This window comes from Euleptes europaea, chromosome 1, assembly GCF_029931775.1.
Source record: "Euleptes europaea isolate rEulEur1 chromosome 1, rEulEur1.hap1, whole genome shotgun sequence".
NCBI classification, from domain to species: Eukaryota; Metazoa; Chordata; class Lepidosauria; order Squamata; family Sphaerodactylidae; genus Euleptes; species Euleptes europaea.
In genome coordinates this window covers 78,120,750-78,139,382 of record NC_079312.1, presented here as the reverse complement: position 1 = coordinate 78,139,382, position 18,633 = coordinate 78,120,750, and the positions used below count along the sequence as shown (strand labels likewise).

Genomic DNA, 18,633 nt, shown 5'->3' with positions numbered 1-18,633 from the left:
GTATAAAAATAATGTTTAAACAGTGACACAGAGGAGGATTGGAAGTACAGAAATGGTCAGCAGTGAAACACTAGCATCTTGCGGAACAGTTTATTATTTCATGAAAACAAGGCATTTACGTTTTTTTCATTTAACACAACATTAAATAAAGTCTCCCTCCAGCAGCTGGGCTTTGAACCTGGGCTACACAACACTGTAGACAGCTACCTTTGGAAAGCACCTCAGGGGACAGTCTGAAGGTTGGCCACCCCCGAGAACCAAACACTGTTTTTTTTCCACAGCACTACCAATTATACTGGATCTCTTCTGCTATGATACTTTGCTTTCAGGCACAATGTTGCCCAGATGAAGCTTGTGAAATTAATGTACCCCATTTCTGAGCTCTTCACATTGTCACAATGGCCAGATCCACTTGATCCTGGCATGTTCATCTTTCTAGCCTCTGTGCAGAATCATCAGTTACAGAGAAATAAGGCTTTCCCTTTACAGGGGAATCCCTCTTGCTTATTGCCTATGATGCCTCACAGCTTCATGATATGAGCAATTTGATCCCTTCTCTTCCGCTCTCCTGCCCACGTCTTGCTTCTGACACGGAACCTGAGCATCTCTGCCTTGAAGTCCTGATGGTGCATGGGGCAGTAGCTCTGAGGCTCACACAGCTCCTGAGAGGGGGAAAAAAAAAACAGTCAACATCAGAACACAGATTTTTGTAACACAGGATCCAGCAAATTCCTCGCAAATTGCAATCAAAAGAACAAGAAAGCCACTAGCCTTTTGGATACCGAGGGGAAATGAGTCTTATGTACAATTTCTTCTAGATGCTAAGAAGGCAGGAGTCCGAGTGTGAGGAAGTATTCTGCACCAAGAACAGCTTACTTTTCTGCCCTACTCTTCTGCTTCTATATACCCTTCCTTTAACTCTGCCTGGCCAGAATTATTCCCCATGTGTATTCCATTCTTTCCCTGGTTTTGTGCCCACATTTTAAATTCTACACGTGAAATGTACAAGAAGAGCCTGCATGTGATCATGATCTCATATGCATAAGTTTTTCTTGCACCAAAGTCTTCCCATACATCTGGTGTACAGTACACAACAGCAATAGTTTATCCAACTTCTTCAGTTATGAGAAAGCTGTGCAGGGTATAAAAACCGAACAAAAATTTTAAAAAGGGAAGGTGAAAATTTATTTACTTGGTAGAAACAAAGCTGGAAGGGATCCCAAGGGGCATTTCAACCCCCCTGCACAATGCAGAAAATTAACAGCCTTCCCCACTCCCTGTGATCCCTCTTCTATACCCAGAGGAAGACAAAAAAACTCCAGGAACCCTACGCCAATCTCCATCTATCAAGCAAAATGTAGTTTAATCATCTGTCCATAGCAAAGACATGAGAACGGGAAGCTTTAGAGTTCTAATGACATCAGCGACACTATCTTTGCATTTTCTAGAAGAAAAGAATAATGCAACAGAAGCCTTTACACTTGCTATTACCTTGTACTCTAGAAAAAAGTCCTTATATCCACCCTGAAGGACATACAGTTCAGGGTAGTGCAGCGCAGGATACTCATTCATGGCTCGGTCTTCTTCCCTCAAATAACGACACCTTCAACCAACAGGAAACAGAAAGGCAAGGGGAAGATATCCTATCAAGAAACCTCCCAGATTTTATTTTTCTTCTCAAAATAGCTCCTCTGGCCTTAGTGAGACCTACACTCACATCTTGGGGCCTCTCTCAGAGGAGAATTCACAGTGGAACACAAGTATAAGACGCTTCTGTGGTGCTGATGGGAGAAGGGGCTTCCTCAGGAAATGCTCAAAGAGATCCTCTTGCCTGTGGATATTCAAAGCTCCCTGCAACAGGGGAGCGGGAGATAAATTGTGAGCAATACGTACAGAGAACAACCCACTCCCAACAAATGAATTCTTCACCTTGATGTGCCCTCCGTGATACTCATAGGGGTAGCGGCAGTCAATGATGCAGAATTTCTCTATAAGGCTCTGGAACTGATCATGGAACAGAGCAGCCATCTACAAGCAGAGCAGAACACTCTAGTTCAGCTGTAAAGGCTGCCCCCAGCACATGGCCATCTATAGACCAGTGAGACAGGGAACAGCCCCTGCTACAGGATAAATTATGGTCCCAGCTAGGAACATATAGTCAAGCACAAAAAATATTGAAGACAGAGCAAATCTACTTTGGGTCGAGAACTACTGCTATCCTGCCCAGCAAAGTAACCTCAGTTTTAGAATGGGACTTCTACAGAAGCAAGTGTGGAGCCAGAGTGCTGCATGTGTGGAGCAGACATACAAAGCCAAGGACACACACGGAACAACAGGGGCCACTGCTCACCGTCTGTGAGGTGATGTATCTCAGGTCCTGATGCCTTCCCATTACTGTTGGCAGTGCAAACACCTAGAGCGAGAGCGCACACCACATTTTATTTCTGGTCTCTGAAGAGCAGCAGAGGGCCCACTAGCTAAATTCTAACACCAAGTTGTGACCCTTAATTGGGACTCTGGCACCACTGAACTCAACAGGCTGTACTTCCACCCAAGCCATCATGCAGAAATCCATTCAGTCCAGAAACATTAATACAGAAAGTCTTCATTGCAACACGGAACATACCTCGACCCCCTTTTGATAGCAGTGCTCCTTGTGCTTTGAAAAGCAGCACACAACTGCCTGCTTAATCCTTACGCTTAACTGCATGTTCTACAAGGTTACAAGGCACAGTATTAAACTCTAGATTAAAATTGTTGGGTCTGAATAACTAGAGTTATGTAAACTGGGGGAAGCTTATATTTTGTTCAAATAGTCAGGATCAGATAAAGGTAGGTAGGTAAGGAAAAAGGCAATTTATGTGGGTTTGGAGAAGCACCATGGAGTAGGATGATCCTACGGCAACTGCACAGAACACCACATGGGGCAATTTTCATTTGTGGCTAAATTAATGTTATTTGTCTCATGTCAGTTCATGATTTAGATATCACCCAGAATTTCCAAGGTTTCGCTCCATGCCAGTGCTGTTGTTTTACTTCTGATGTAAGGAATGCATTAGTTAAAGCAACACCAAACACCACTATTGGCAGTTTAAGATAGGCCTGAGCTTGTTGCCCAAGTTCACTGTCTGGTTGATTTACTGAGACCAAAGCCCCTTTTTTTGGAATTAGGGTTTAAAAAAAAATTTTTTTTGCATAGACTAAATTTTTTTTAAGGTACTAGAACGATGCAGCAGAGGGAGAATGGGGTAAAAAGTTAGGAAGCAATAGAAGTATTTAAAGAGATATGGACCAGAACTAGGAGTTCTGTAGTACAGAAAACATACTGCCTGATCATTGCTGTAGGTTTTCTGTGCTTTCAGAATGGGTTTGTTTATTTATTATGTCCATTTGTTACCCAGCTCCCCGGCCAAAGCCAGGCTCAGAGCAGCTGAAAGCTCCTCTGCAAAATGATGGCCAGAGAGAATTTATCTGGATTCTGAACGGCACAGCAGGTTGTACTAAATATAATTCCCATTGTCCATGAATCAGCAAAGCAGCTCCCCTAGAGTTTTAACATGGAGAACCGCTGTAAGGCGGCACACACAGATTTAACATTTTGTCTAAGAAATGTAAACAGACCCTCAGGTTGCAGAGCTGATGACTGAGCGTGTAGAAAACCTGAAAGTGAAAGAACTGTGGATGCTTATGCAAAATATATGAAACTATTCATGGACTGTTACACAGCATAGTGGAGCCACCCCCCCCCAAATATTGGTGTTAGATAACAGATTCGACTCACATATGCAATGACCCATTTGGGTGGCCACCTAGGCAGGACCTCCACATGTCAAATCACTCAGCAGAGCAGCTCAGTTGGAGCTCCCCTCACACAGTTGTTTCACAAAAGTCTTCACACAAGTCACTGGATTAGGTCATACTACAGGATGAGTTTCATCCTCTGTCAAAGATTCTTCATGGCTTGAGGCCCATCTCCTCCAAAGGCAGTAGGGACATTTATACATATAATAGAGTCCTCAATTCCCATCGTTGTTCAAGAAGATATTTTTTACACCAACAATTAGCGAGGCTGAGAAACCCCGATTCAGAAGCCAAGAAGAAACCTACATTTGAGAAATCTCCAATTAGCTGTCTGTGGCCAAAGTCTTGATCAAGTGCTCTGACAATCTCCATGTCAGAAAAGGAGGCTGTTTTTTTCAAAACCACAACCTGTAAGCAAACAGTAAGCCATCAGCTACACGTAAGCAAACAAGTCCCTGGTCAGCTACTTTTCTTTTCACTGACCACACAAGCAACATCCCCTCTGCTAGATACCTCCATAACAGCACTCGTATCTTGTTCAGAACCAGGTGAGAGCTGGCACCTGGACTGTAGCGTTTATGTGTAGTTGTTTGTTCTTGTGTCACCTGTAGGCGTGTTTGGGGGAGCAGAATGGGGTGGGAGTTGATGCCAAGTGTCAATAGCATGTGGGGTAGGAGGAAATACAGTGGTGGGAGACGACTGGACAGGGAAGGGGAAGGGACAGCGTATATCTGTGGGCTATTGCCCCTTCTGGCACTTCTTCCAGCCTGGGTGATGCTGGTGACCATATTAACATCCTGATGGGCTATATCTTGCTTTTAAATGCTAGGTCAATTACAGGTGAAACAGCAGCCATCTAGGATTTAATTCTGGATGAGAGGGATGACCTGGCATGGAGCACTGAAACCTGGCTAAGGGAGAGGAGTGAACCTCTCCCAACGATGGCCCCCCAGGGTACTCAGTGATACATCAGCATAGGTCTGGTGGGGAGGGAGGTGGTATTGCTGTAGCCTGCCAGGATTCTATGCCCCTGGCTCGATGCCCAAACTTTGGACATCTCTCCCCAGGAAGATTCATCGGTCTCCCTCTATTGTTGGCTTCCACCCGCAGGTAAAGACTTTGTTTTATTTGCATTCCCCCACTAACTGTGATTGTGTTGTGTGTTTGCCACCTTGGGGGTGGAAAGGTGTCACAGAAATGTTTTAAATAAAAATAAAACACTGTTTGGAATACCAAAGTAAGGCTATAAATGGGAATCCTGTTTTGCCTTTTCAGGTTCATGAAAGAGATACTGGAAGGCATACTTGGAACAAATACAACTGTACCCCATCTGGCTGTTCTTGGACTGGGGTGTGTTTTCGCTTTGCTTTCATGGGCATTTCATCACCATGGTTCTTGGTTGTCTGCTTGAGATTAGCCCTGCTCAGTTTCTCTGGCAGTGATGGAGATCGGAAGAGACGGTTCTTGTTCACGGAGACCTACTCAGAACAGTATGTCAACAGGAAAAATAAAAACTTGGGAGAGGAGGGCAAAAACTTCCCCCAGCTCCCTTAAACACATTGACAAAAACTTCAGGGTTCCCATAGAGAATGCTGGAATTGAATGAGAAAGTAGGTTTTCATTTTGGCAGTTACTAGGCGATGTTTCCTTACATAAAGTTGACTGAATTCTTTCAACACACTCCTTGGATGGGTGTGAAAATAACAGTAACGAATCACCACCTTAGCAGCTTTGCAAATAAGTCCATAAAAAAAGTTACCAGCCTACCACATATTTATACGAGTCATCTGGACTCTAAAAGAGAAAGAAAGAGCAAATTCACCTGGAGGAGAGCACCCGACAAGATGCTGGGCTTGCCATAACACACACAAAATTCATATTCACCTCACTGACATTGATGTCCTGAGAGAGAAGAGGTCCAGACAGCAGGACAGCCATGCTGGAGAGATGGCTGGCAAGTGGCTTCTAAGAGAGAAATATGGCAAAAAGCATCAGATACAGAACCCAACCGATACTTCGTCAAACTAATTTTGCTGAATGCTAGGTTATCCTAGAATTGCTTTTCCTCACGAGAACATAAAGCAACCCTCCCTGTATTTCAACAGATGCAAAATTAGTGTTATCATGCACAGTGTGATGTAGTGGTGGCTTGGAGCGGTGGTATAGTGGTTAAGAGCGGTGGTTTGGAGCAGTGGACTCTAATCTGAGAACTGGGTTTGATTCCCCACTCCTCCACATGAGCGACGGATGCTAATCTGGTGAACTGGATTTGTTTCCCCACTCCTACACACAAAGCCAGCTAGGTGACCTTGGGCTAGTCACACTCTCTGTCCCACCTACCTCACAGGGTATCTGTTGTGGGGAAGGGAAGGTGATTGTAAGCCGGTTTGATTCTTCCTTAAGTGGTGGAGAAAGTCAGCACATAAAAACAAACTCTTCTTCTTCCTCATAAGTCAGAAGAGAGGATTTGTTTCTTTTTTTAAAAAAAAAGCACTACACAGATTCAAGATCCTCTTATTCTACTCCTTTGCTTCAGGGACGGATACATTTTTATGGGGGGGACTGCACTGAGGAGCAGATAGAAGTGCAAAATGTTAGAATAAAAATGAAAAGGTATCAGAATACATTTCCTTTAACTTTGTCCACAGCTCTGATTATCAATCAGTTATGAAACTGTCTCTTGCTGTGGCCCAAACAGCATGTGACGTTTTAGCAAAAGGCTTCTTCATATCAGCAGAGAAAGTACTGACCCAGGAACAGATCTCCATCAAGATTATACAGTCTCATGGGGTTTCACTTTTTGAAAGTTCTTAGTGTAATGCTACACAACTCTGGGGTCTCATGTACTCCCAGACCACGTTCACTTGCCTCCTACCAAAGTTCTCTCTAGCCAAATCTGCAGCGTTGCAGCATAAAGAGATCGAACACTGCTTTCTTGGGGGTAGACCGGTAATGCTGCCACTTATGGCTGCCAACTCCTACTTTTGGTTGTCAAAGAGGTTCCATGCTCAGCACCAACGACCCTTCTCACCTCAGTCTCCCCCAGCTCTTCAGGGCAGAGCTCTGGTAAGCCATCCAAGGCCTCTGGCAATCTTTGTGTTTCCCCAGCAGCAATTGGGCTGCCAAGATCCTTCATCTCATACTCCTCCAGACTACCCCTTTCCTGCCAGGAGAAAAGATGAAACAGTCTCACGGGTGAAAGCCACAGCCTCCCCAGCACAAAAATGCTTATTGTAGTTCATGAATAATGTATTTTATGGATGAGATGGAGACTGACCTCCCTCTGAAGCCCAAGAATCTAAATGAATTAGGATACAGTTTAATATCACTATTATATATATAATCTCTTTGATTTGTTTTTCTAGAATGTTGATTTCTCTTGCAACTTTTATATATCTGTGACTATATGGATAATTAGCCCTGGGGTTTGTGCCATTATGGATTGGATTGTTCTAAACAGTTATTCACTTACAATATTGTTACTTTTAAATCTCAGTGTGCTCCAGAATTCTTGCAAGTGTACCTATTTTTTATTTAGGAACACTCATTCAAAATGTATCAGTATGTGGTGCTCAACTAATGATCTGGGATTATATGAAACTGTAGAGTTGTAAAAGCTGAGCAGGGACAAACCTAAACAGTAGGGTCAATGGGAGACTACTAAAAGCCTTGGGGAAAAGTAGTGCACAAGTACACTATAATAAGTTTGTATGAGTATCTTATTCCCTCTGTGATCCACAGTGATGTACCCACAGTGAGAGTTGTTCCATATTTCATTAGGATTTAGGAGACAACAGGTTTGTACATAAATCATTGCTGGAGCATTAAGCTTGGGGCATGGGTACTCCTGAGCTCTCTCATCCAGATGCCTAATTTCCTACCAGAGAAACACCTAATCACTGAGAGCCAACAACCCACTTGAACTGGCCATTTGAGTAGAGTGCCACATGGGAAATTTTTTTCATAGAAGAGTGGAAATTTGAGCAACCATGCTATACAGATTCTCATTTGTCACTGTGTACTGGACCAAGATACTAATGACCTAGAGCAGACAGCCACCTGATATCCATAGGCCTAGCAGAAGCTTCCATACCTCGGTATATTAGATAATCTAGTAAGAAGTATAAACTCACCAGCACTGCAGCATAGCGAGTCAAGTGTGGTGGTCTCTTCTGGAACAGCAGGGACCTGGGCATTTGCCACCCTGGGTACTTAAAACAGCTGCTCTCCTGGTAGGAGATAAGGAGAGGAAGTAATCTTTAGTGCCAAGAACCAGTGTTACTTCTGGAGTCAAGTACACAGGGAAGTTTCAGAAGGCCTAGGGCAAACATCACTACTAAATAACAGGAAAGAGGTACATGGATCATTTATCCCTTGGCTCTGCTGAGCGGAGGTCTTCTTTCGCCTGGTTGATTTCCTGACATTCTGCTTACAAATACTTATAGGAAGCATCACTTGCTGCAACAGGCACTTACATTCTCCTTGTTCACAGAAGGGCTGTTGATCTCCCAATTAACTTGGTGGATGCAACCTGGGGTGCCTGGTGTACTGCACAGTACCTCAGCCTGAAATGCCAAAAGGGAAAAATATTTATTGCAAATGAATGCAAGAGGTGCAGTTGATGGCACAGGTCCCCTGACTGACATCTTACAGCCTTTCTGGCACCTGCATTTCACGCTAGGTGAATAATACCAATAAAGGAAAGGAAATACTTACCTGGAGCAATTGTGCGCATTGTCTCCTTGAGTCTCTGCTGGGAAAAAAAAGCTTATAGTCGCAGAGTCAGGTTATGGTTTATTTTGCTTTACCAACACCTCCTAAGGAGATTCTGGTAAAAACACAATGGGGACATTTTATTTTTCATTTTCAGTGGGAAGAACTGAGGCAAAGACTCTACTACTGTCTATTCCCTACTTTATTTAAAGGGCACGTCCATCGTTTGTAAACTGGCTCTGAGCTCAAGCTACTTTCCACCCACTTTTTATATTTCCATTGGTCAACCTAAGGAAGGCACAAAGCCTAACCCATTATGGTCAGAATTACCACATCGTGCCCAGCAAACACCCAATATGCTGGCACTGCATGTGCCTTGACAGGAAAGTACAAAGAATACACTACGTAAGCATACGACAGTTCCTTTATACTCTGATGACCAAGAGACCATCAATGAGAATGGCATATATGGAAACAATACCCTGAACTAGGAACAAAATCTTTTTGATGTGGATTAGGATTGCCAGGTCCCCCCAGCAGGGGATGAAGTGGTAGCCAGATCCTGGTTAGGAAATTCCTGGAGATTTGGGGAAAGAGCCTGGGCAGGACAGGGACCTCAGTAGAGTACAATGTCATAGTGTTCACCCTCCAAAGCATCCATTTTCTGCAGGGGAACTGATCCCTGTAATCTAGAGATAAAATGTAATTCCAGAGTATCCCCAGGTCCCACCTGGAGGCTGGCATCCCTAATATGGATGCATGAAGATCTGTACAGTGACCTAGTACCCAGCACTATACCATACAAACTAGCAGCAGCCCTCCAGGTCTGAATGCATCTCCAATGCGCCATTCGATGCTGAACAAATCAGCTGTCACTAAGTTATGAAACAATTGTGCACAAGGGAGTCTAGGTCCTATCAGGCCATTTGGTAGAAAGTAAAAACAAACACAAAAGTTCTCAGCAGTGTGAATTAAAAAAACAAAAAATGTAACCAGCAAAAGAACCAGGAGAAAAACTAATATTCCTTCAAATATTTGATTACAGAGTTTTTCACAACATGCTGCTCTTCAAGCCCTGTGGAATGGGCAATAGCTTTGGTTCTGGTGACAAATGGCAAGTTACAAAGCACAGCGTGATACTGAGAAGAAACCTTGATTTTTGATTTTGACCCAAGAGTTCAAACACTTATATACTTTGAGCAAGTTCATAGTATTTCCTAGAAACCTAGCACTTAAAACAGAAGCCACAAAACTAAAGTTCTTCTCCTACTACTCATATTTTAAAGTTCAATTGAAAATAAAAGATCTATTAAGCTACAAGAATGCATAGACAAAACTTACAGACTATCCTGTGGTTCTGCCGAGTCCTTCTGACCTGTAATGAGAAAAGGAGAGAGGTCAATAATGAGCCCAGATTTAGAAAGTAATTTACAAGCAATGGGATGAAAGCCAGAAGATATGCCAACACAAACAGATTCCTAAAGGGATGGATTAGACAGGAAAATGAAAACAATGCTAAACATCAAAAGAATCTTGTAACAATAATGCCTACGTCCAAGCTAAAATGCTCTCTACAGCTATAATTATACAACAGACCTATTACTGATGGATACTCAATGCTTGCTAAAATGTATTCCTGTTGTGTGATTTCACTTGGCACAAAACCCATGAAGTTAATCTTGGCAAGGGCACTGCATAGCTAAAGCTAGAAGTTAGCGGACGGCATTCAGTCTTTAAATCAGAACCCTGGAACTCAGGAGCTCTAGCCTGGGAGGAAAACCACCATCCGTAGGGCAGAACAAAATGGCACAATAACCTGTATACTCTAGCCACCCCCACATAGAAGCCTAGTGCACTATGTAATTAATGCTTTAGCTTTCAAGTACAAGAAATAGAAGACAGACACTTCTCTCTTGTAGTAGCATAATGAATCCTGCATCCCACCCCCACCATCAACCCCAGGGATTGGTGGGAAACCAGCTTAGGCAGAAGGCTAGAGAACATGTGAATTCTGGGCATCAAATACGTTTATTTATCCTTACAGAAAAAGCATGGAACACCCTGAAACTTTCTATGATGAATAATAAACTTTATAGTCAGAATCTATTTCTTTATTGTCTGCCTTTCTCACTGGGACTCGAGGCAGATTACATAGTGAAGTAAGTGCAATCAATAGAATGAAGAGACATCTAAAACAATGAAATAGGACTAAGACTGCAGAAATAAGGCATAACTATTAATCCCCGTGGTGCAGAGTGGTAAGCTGCAGTACTGCAGTCCAAGCTCTGCTCACGACCTGAGTTTGAGCCCAACGGAAGTTGGTTTCAGGTAGCCCGCTCAAGGTTGACTCAGCCTTCCATCCTTCCGAGGTCAGTAAAATGAGTACCCAGCTTGCTGGGGGTAGGGAAGATGACCGGGGAAGGCACTGGCAAACCACCCGGTAAACAAAGTCTGCCTAGGAAACGTCGGGATGTGACGTCACCCCATGGGTCAGGAATGATCTGGTGCTTGCACTGGGGACCTTTACCTGTTATTAATCATTACATGCTAAAGCAAGGAAAGGTATTACATAAGTAGAAATGTAACGCAGTGAGAGTAACAAAAACAAAACAACAGATAATGCATATTACTAGTACAGCCCACAGTCCTGTCCCTTCTCTTGAAGCATCTTCCTGAATCATTCTGTTACAATGCAGCCCTGTTTTTTTTTAATGCCCTCCTGAACAGTTGTTTTCCATAGGGTCAGTGGGGGGGGGGGCTATAGACAATACACATGTATGGACAGTTGTTGATCTTGTCCATTTGCAGGATGGCACCTGTAGAAGGCCCTGTTCAGATGAGTGAGGTTGTCATGGCAGGGCATAGGAGAAGAGACAGTCCTGCAGATATGAGTGTTAAAGGCCATGAAGAGCTCTGTAGGTGCTGGCCAGTGTCTTGAATTGAACCAGAAAACTAGTTAATACTCAATGGAGTGAATGCAGAACGGGTGAAAAAATCATCCAAAATAAGCAAAAAAAATTTCATATATAGTTGCACTGTCTTTTCTTTGTCACCCTTTGGATACCTCTGCTAGACAGATATGACAAGTGACATCGTATGGATTTATTAGTGCCATTAAAAACAACAACCAAAGCCTCTTAAACCTAAGTATCGTGGTTTAATGTTAAAATTTAATATTCATGATGGGAAAGGTAAGTGCACTGACAGGCCTTATGATAAGCTGTTCTAAATGAACAAAGGCTAGCAGCAGGATATAGAATGAAAGTTGTAACAAATGCTGTCAACAGTACTAGCTTCCTGGAAAATGCTTAGAAAAGTAATTAACAGAAAGTATTGATTATAACAGTAGGAGAATCTAGTAGACAAGTCCATGACGAGCTTGCAAAATATTAACTTTTTAGAGAACGGATAAGTAAATAAGTTGAATATTCAATGACTAAAGTCAGAATAGTATAATAATGGCAAAATACTAGTATCTGTTTTACCCAGGTACAGAATGAGATTGTTTTCTCTCGTAGTTTAGTTGTTAGGTTTTTATAGTGTTTTGTTACATTGACTTTGTAAGTCTGTAGTACATCCACTTTGTCTATTTTTGAAAAACTAAATAAAATACTTATGCAAAAAGAAGAAGTACCAGCTTCCAATGTTCCTGGAGACTGACTGAAGTTGAAAGCAGTTTCCTCTCCCTCGTTACTGAGGTTGGACAGATCTAGGCGGCATCTTGGTGTATCTCTGTGAGAATAAAGTGACACAAATGCTTGGTGGAAAAAACACCTGAAGTTCCTACAATGCGATATAGGACACTGAAATTGAAGACTGGTTTCCTCTGGACATCCGTTTCTAGAGCCTTTCTGCTCTGACCAGTTTGAAGGCTTCTAGGCAAGAGTACCATCCTAAACCATTGTTTTAAGGATAATCATCAGAGGGATTGAAACCAGCACCAGAAAATTGCTATCAATGCAATCCTAAGAAGAATTACACCCTAAGTCTACTCACTTCAATGGAGGGTATAACAGTGCTTAGGAGTGTGCAGCAAGTCATTTACACAGTGGTGACTTTTAGAGAAAGCAAGAGCGACTTTGTACCCCCAGCTCAAATACTTATATCCAATTACTCATCAGCAGCACCTATATTTCTGGCCATCTCTAGGACAGTTATATACCATTCCAGCTTTGCATACCAAGCAATTATTACTATTAACAATTTTATGTACTTACCTCATTTATAGTCCACGTTTCTTGCTGAGACTCAAGGAGTCTTCAGACTCCGTAACTAGAAACAATGCCGTAACAAAGATACAACTGAGGAAGCAGAAAACTTAGCCATTGGGTATGTTGTTGAGCATAGAACACCCCTCTGTTTGGGCAATTTGAATACAGTCAATGATTTCAGGACATCCTCATACACACAAAAATAAATTCACTAAAAGAAATGGAGATTGGATTAAAATTCTTTCTGATGATCAGAAGCCTTTACTGAAACCCCTAGAACATTTAATTTGTCAAGGCAGGCAGGCATGTTACGTATTTGTAGGCTACCAACAAAAGTTAATTTCCAAGTCTAGATGCATTCCCCCTTACTGGTGGCCGCTCAAAGAAGTCGACAACATTTAAGACATAAAATATGACTCAAGGTCTCTTTCGGAGTCCCAAGAAATGTACCTTTCTAAAGCGCTGGCGTTTCTGAAACCTTGAATCAAGTTGGACGCAGGAGCAAGAGGCGGTTCTGGAGTGAAGGGTAGGGAGATCTCGGTCTCCCGGAACAAATTAAGCAACAGCTTGCAGCTGGATCGGAACTGGTAACGCAAACGAGGGACATCGGTCTCCAAGGGGGTCCAATTCGCAGACATGATGGCATGCGGTTCCTTCCACCAACCAGCCGTCCGCGGAGAAAACAATAAGGCTAAGCAGCGGTCAAGCTCGGGAGATGATGCAGCTCACACGGTACCAGCTCTGGACGCTCTTCCTCCGCATTATGAGAACCGCCAGAAATTGCAACACGAAACCGATGCAACCTCCCGGCAGGGGAACCGCCTTCGGGCTGTTCCTCCCCCCCCAGTTAATCACCATCCCTTGATTCCACCGAGTTCTCCCACGGGTCGGGCGCACTTAAAAATCAACAGAATTGTGGGAACTTAAATTGACCGGTCTGATATCGACCAAACGCCTCCCTTTTTACCAACCAATCAACCATCAAAGTACGGGAAGGGGGAAAAAAAACTGGCTATCTGTTTAACAGCTTTTTAATTGGCTAGCGTTCGTTCCTACGTCGACGGCGAGAGAGCATCGATTGGGGGGGCGATGTAGGGGGGCGGGCCTTGTTGGACCACATTTGTTATTGTTCGACAGCTGGGAGGAGGTTTCCGTCCTCCTTTGTGCTCTTCATGCAGCCAATCGCTCGCCCAGAATCAGCCTCCTCCCATCCCCCTCTAATTGTGTTCCTGGCCTCTTAGAAAGCCGCCCTTCCTCCCTGCCGGAGGGAGATTTAAACCGTGGCAAGCGGGTTCTAGCTTTTGCAGGCGTGTTGCTTGTTTGGTGTAAACTCGCCAGTGGGGAGTAAGATGCAGGGCGGCTGGGGTCCTTTGACCAACAGGTGCCAGACCTTGCCTTGTGGAGGGAGGAGGGAGTGTTAGATGGCCCTGGGGACTAGAAAGTGGTCGCAAGTGGTTTCCTTCTTTCCAACGCCAGGGTCGTGGGGATAACAGTAAAGATAAACAGTAAAGATACTACAGGGGCACAGACTTGATGAAAGCTTCCCTGTTGTAGTGCACTTCTGTAATGATTTTTTTCTGGTTTGGGAAGCTTGATTACACAAAGGTTTAATGCTTGTACTCTAGATACCATATAGTCATGTCTGTGTGCTTTTTCTGTCCAGGGGTTCAAAGCTTCTGTGTTTTTTGAGTTTGTGTTCTGGATGTGAGCCCCATTTTATTTTGCTTGGAAACATGGTGTCATGTTTCAGGTATGAACATGCAGGCTTTTGCTAGTTCTATACTGTTGTTGAGTGGGATAAAACTGAATAAGGAGTGATGGCTGGAAGCTATTATTAACCGTCTGTCTTACCAGGAGTCTTGTGAAGTCTGTTTCTTACCTGATGGAGGCCACTTATGTGGTGGGTCAACCTACTATGTGGGGAGAACGCAAACTCTGTTCATTTGGACATTAGTAACAGCTTAGGTATTGGTAACATGATGATCTCTCTTGTAACTTTTCCTCAGTTCTTTGCTTTATGGCTCTTTGGGTTCCAATTATGGAGGACTTGCTGCTGGGACATCACCAGTGTTTGAAAGAATTGGGTAGGTAAAACAAGTTAGGATGAGAAGAGGAATATGAATGTGGGGAGAAGGGAATTTCTACAAATGGTGAAGAACCTTCCTCTACACATTGACAAAAATCAGCCACCTGGCTTTGATACTAGAGTTGCCAACTCCAGCTTGGGAAATTCCTGAAGATTTGGGGAGGGGGATAGTGCCTGGGGAGGGAGCTTGGTGGGAATTTAATGCCTTAAAGCCCATCTTTCAAAGCTTTTGAAGCTCCTACACCCTAATTTGAGAAGAAACTGGCAACTTCGTGTCCTGGAATGTGTTATATCATGAGGGGCATAGGGTATTTAATAGAGAATGATAGCCAGTATTCTTTAAATAATTGAAACATGGTTCATGCCTTTCCCAACTCTGTTTTTTTATGGTCTTGGATTACCCTAATGCAATTCCCAGTAGACCCCCCCGCCCGGACCATTGTGCCTCCACTGAATAAGAGAGACCCAATAAGAAACCCATCTTAGACATGGGGAATGAGTTGGGAGAAGATGTTGGGAGCAACTTGTAACTGCCTGCCACTGAGAACCATGACCCAGAAGAAACTCTGTGAGAGAGCTGGCCTTCTATAGGGTTTCTCTCCCCGCCCCCCCAGTTTATGGCAAGTAGGAATTTTCCGCTCTATTGCGGAATATTTATCAGCACTTCATAATTTACTAACCTCTGTAAAAGTGAATGGCTTCCATTGGCAGAGGCTGCAATCAGAGATGGGAAGAATGTGGTACAAACCTGTCCTGTTGCCCACATATTGGTCATTCTTGTATTGAGAGGTAAATTTTCTCCCCGCTAAGGAGAAAAGCGAAGTATAAACATGTGCTTTCCCCCCCTTTTGTTCTTAGTTGATAGTAATTCCATAAAGATCCTCTAATGGAAAGAATAGCTCCTGTTAACATCTATGGAGCCTTTACTTATTGTGCCTCATGCCTCAACAGGAGAGGAAGGCATAGTGCACCAGAAGGTTAAGTTTATACAAGGGTGTTAAGGAGAACACACTTGAGAAAAATGAGGATATGTATCATGCTGCCGTAGCTGGTGCATTAGCTTATAGGCCAGCTTTCTCTAAACCTTTTCCTCTCATCGGTATTAATTGGGAGAACTGGCTTAATGGCAAGCATTTGCCTATAAGTGATCTGTAGCATCCATTTGTTGCTGAGAATTCTTGAGTCCTTTGAACACATGAGACAAAGGATTTTGCTTGTACTTGTGAACTGCAAAAAAAAAGTTAAGGTAAAAGAGGGGATATGTTTCACAGTGAACCATAACCTCCAGATCAAATTATCTTGGCCCATGTTATTAATGCAATGTTTTCCTTCTCTTCCCACTCAGGGACATTATTCTACACTACAATATAAGATGCTATAGCAATGTGGCACCCCTGAATCTCTTACACTGACAGCAATTTACATAAAAGCAAAATAGCTTGAAGGAGTCCTGTACAAGATTTGAGGTCTACCTATGACTGCTCTCAGGAGAGCAGCCAAGAGCCTGCTGAGAGAGTTGATAATTAATGACTTCATTGTGGCAAAACAAAGAAGGCATGTGGAGTGGAAAGAGATACTTGACTTCAGATATTTTTAGTTTGGTTTGAAAAGTACGTTTTCCATCAGGCAATGAAGGCAGGCAAGCATGTACAATACTGGCCCTTCTCCATCTCTCGTTTATCTTGCATTAGAACAGCTAGGTCCGAGTCTACTAGACTTTTGCAGACCAACACAGCAACCCTCTGAAATTATCTTGCAGAGCTATCATGTATATTTAAAAGTAACAAGAGTTCAATGTTATACTTGACATAAAGTAAAATAAATGCCTGTGATTTGATCTTGAACTGGATCTTTCTTTTATAAATTTTTATTGATTTTTTTAACATAAAAAACAAACATGTAGAAACATATAAAAACAAACAAAAAAAGATTAATAAAAAAAGAAAATACAAAGGAGTATCATTTGCAACAGTCATAATTTTATAATTATAACAAACCAAAACGATACCCCCTCAACCCTTCACCCACCTAAAAAAGTGATCCATCACCCAACTTCCGTAGAAGTGTCTGACAGTTTTAAAAGTAAAAACATTTACCTTAAAATATAAAGATATTAAACCTTATATCTATAGCTCACTAATTAAAATATTAAAGTCCATTTTTGCCAGTTTGTCCCAATATTGATCTTGAACTGGATCTTAAATTGCCTTGCTGTTGAGTTCCAACTGCTAGTCCCCTAGAGGAAAAACATTTTGCACATCGCAGGTTTATTAAAATGATTCCATTATTCAGTTGTTTCCAAGGAATAAAGACTATTTGAACATTGGGGCATCTGTTTTAGCAATTTGTGCTCTGTGGCCTTGTCCATAGCTCTAGATTGCAAAAAAAAAATTATGCTTCACTTTATTTCAGAATTGCAATATATTAGTCTGTAAAGATCATAAAAATGGCAGCTATGCTATGATGGAGGTTGTATGATCCTTTTATAGGTGTCAGGTTTGCATGTTCAGTATTCAAAACCTTATTTTCTTGTGAATAGGTCATCATCATCCCAGGCCTTTTATCTTGAAAGGCAAATGGTCAGTGTGGGTGTGGGCACAAGGCCATATAGGCCAAGAAGATCTTGCCCAGGATTCAGGTGAGTTTTCTTGGGGCAGCAGCTCTGGATCATCAGGAGCTTGCCTTTCTGTTGCCTTCAGTGTTCTCTGTCTGTCCTCTGCAGGTCTGATGAGGAGACGGATGAGGCTGTCTTGCTAAGGAGACAGAAGCAGATAGACTATGGCAAAAATACCATTGGTTACCAACACTTTGTCCAACAAGTCCCCAAGTAAGTGATACCTGCTTCTTGCCTCCTAGGTTTTTATCTAGAGGCGGGCTCTTCACAAAGGAGTCATCCAACCTGTGCTGATTAGACACTTCTCTAATCACACCCTATGATTTTGGTTATCTGGCATGTTCATTTTGGCTTATCTTGATGAGCCCTTGGGGAAATGTCTACTTGCATCCTTGTTTTGGGGAATCTTAATACTGCTTGAAGGCAACCTGAGTGGCAGAACCTGATACATTTTTGTGCTTCAATCCAGAGCTTTTCGGCAGTCAGGTATTCACCCCCGTACTCCAAATAAACATAAGAAGTACAGTCGTCGTTCCTGGGACATGCAGATTAAGCTGTGGCGACGGGCACTGCATGCCTGGGACCCACCTGAGCTGAATGCAGAAGGACCTGAAAGGGAAGTGTTTGTCAGTTTTTCTTGACTTCTTCTGACCAACTTGAAGTGAGAATATTTTGCACTGGAGTAGAAAGAGAGGGTAGGGACACAACTGTGGGACATGTATCCTCATAGCCTAGGCCAGTTTTATCCCCAAACATTCTGCTGTGGTGAACAAATTAACTTATTGCAAGATGCACCTTTAATCTGGGTTCTATATTAGGAAGTACCTTATTGTGCAACATCTGTTGCCATTAGCTTGGTGACCCATGTATGAAGTAATCATGAAACACGGTTCGGGGATCACTGGCCTAGTCTACATGTGCTTTCTCCCTGATACTCCTTATCACCATGGAGACCCAGTTAATTGTCAACAGAGCTGTGTCTGTTCAGTGAGAGCTAATGGTTCCTTTGCCCATCAGAGCTTGGAAATACTTTGTAGTGAGTGACATGTGAATACCTAAAGTAGTATGGCTTGGTGTGGGTATCTTGCACATAGAAAGGAAGTGGAGATGCAGATATGCTATAGAAGGGAGGAAAGTATAAATAACTTTCTGCTGTTTTGAACTGAAGCTAATTTTCTCCCTAATGTACCTTCCAGAGATTAAAAGAT

At 42.8% G+C, this 18,633-nt stretch overlaps 2 protein-coding genes across 2 annotated transcripts; one reads left to right on the top strand and one right to left on the bottom strand.

The window, feature by feature from the left end:
* Positions 1–445: 445 nt before the first annotated feature.
* On the bottom strand, positions 446–13,363 carry CDC25C (cell division cycle 25C). The gene is made up of 15 exons (XM_056862674.1): positions 13,176–13,363; positions 12,149–12,246; positions 9,856–9,889; positions 8,518–8,554; positions 8,277–8,366; positions 7,935–8,030; positions 6,833–6,964; positions 5,686–5,766; positions 5,127–5,279; positions 4,108–4,209; positions 2,351–2,413; positions 1,930–2,028; positions 1,718–1,851; positions 1,492–1,603; positions 446–662 (listed from the first exon to the last, which is right to left on the bottom strand). The coding sequence occupies exons 1-15, from the start codon at positions 13,361–13,363 to the stop codon at positions 522–524; spliced, it is 1,560 nt and encodes a 519-aa protein (XP_056718652.1). The 3' UTR covers positions 446–521.
* LOC130475542 (histone RNA hairpin-binding protein-like) lies at positions 13,362–18,066 on the top strand. The gene is made up of 5 exons (XM_056847343.1): positions 13,362–13,534; positions 14,732–14,809; positions 17,351–17,449; positions 17,534–17,638; positions 17,895–18,066. The coding sequence occupies exons 1-5, from the start codon at positions 13,362–13,364 to the stop codon at positions 18,064–18,066; spliced, it is 627 nt and encodes a 208-aa protein (XP_056703321.1).
* Positions 18,067–18,633: the final 567 nt, after the last annotated feature.

What these genes read in the sequence shown, in the direction of transcription:
- LOC130475542 (XM_056847343.1), top strand. Translation starts at nt 13,362, where the DNA reads ATGATGGCATGCGGTTCCTTCCACCAACCAGCCGTCCGCGGAGAAAAC. An exon ending in CCAGTGTTTGAAAGAATTGG is followed by an intron (nt 14,810 to 17,350) that starts GTAGGTAAAACA and finishes TCTTGTGAATAG; the next exon opens with GTCATCATCATCCCAGGCCT. An exon ending in AGATCTTGCCCAGGATTCAG is followed by an intron (nt 17,450 to 17,533) that starts GTGAGTTTTCTT and finishes TGTCCTCTGCAG; the next exon opens with GTCTGATGAGGAGACGGATG.
- CDC25C (XM_056862674.1), bottom strand. Translation starts at nt 13,363, where the DNA reads ATGTCTGCGAATTGGACCCCCTTGGAGACCGATGTCCCTCGTTTGCGT. An exon ending in AATGCGCACAATTGCTCCAG is followed by an intron (nt 8,367 to 8,517) that starts GTAAGTATTTCC and finishes TTGGCATTTCAG; the next exon opens with GCTGAGGTACTGTGCAGTAC. An exon ending in TAATTGGAGATTTCTCAAAT is followed by an intron (nt 2,414 to 4,107) that starts GTAGGTTTCTTC and finishes CTCTCGCTCTAG; the next exon opens with GTGTTTGCACTGCCAACAGT.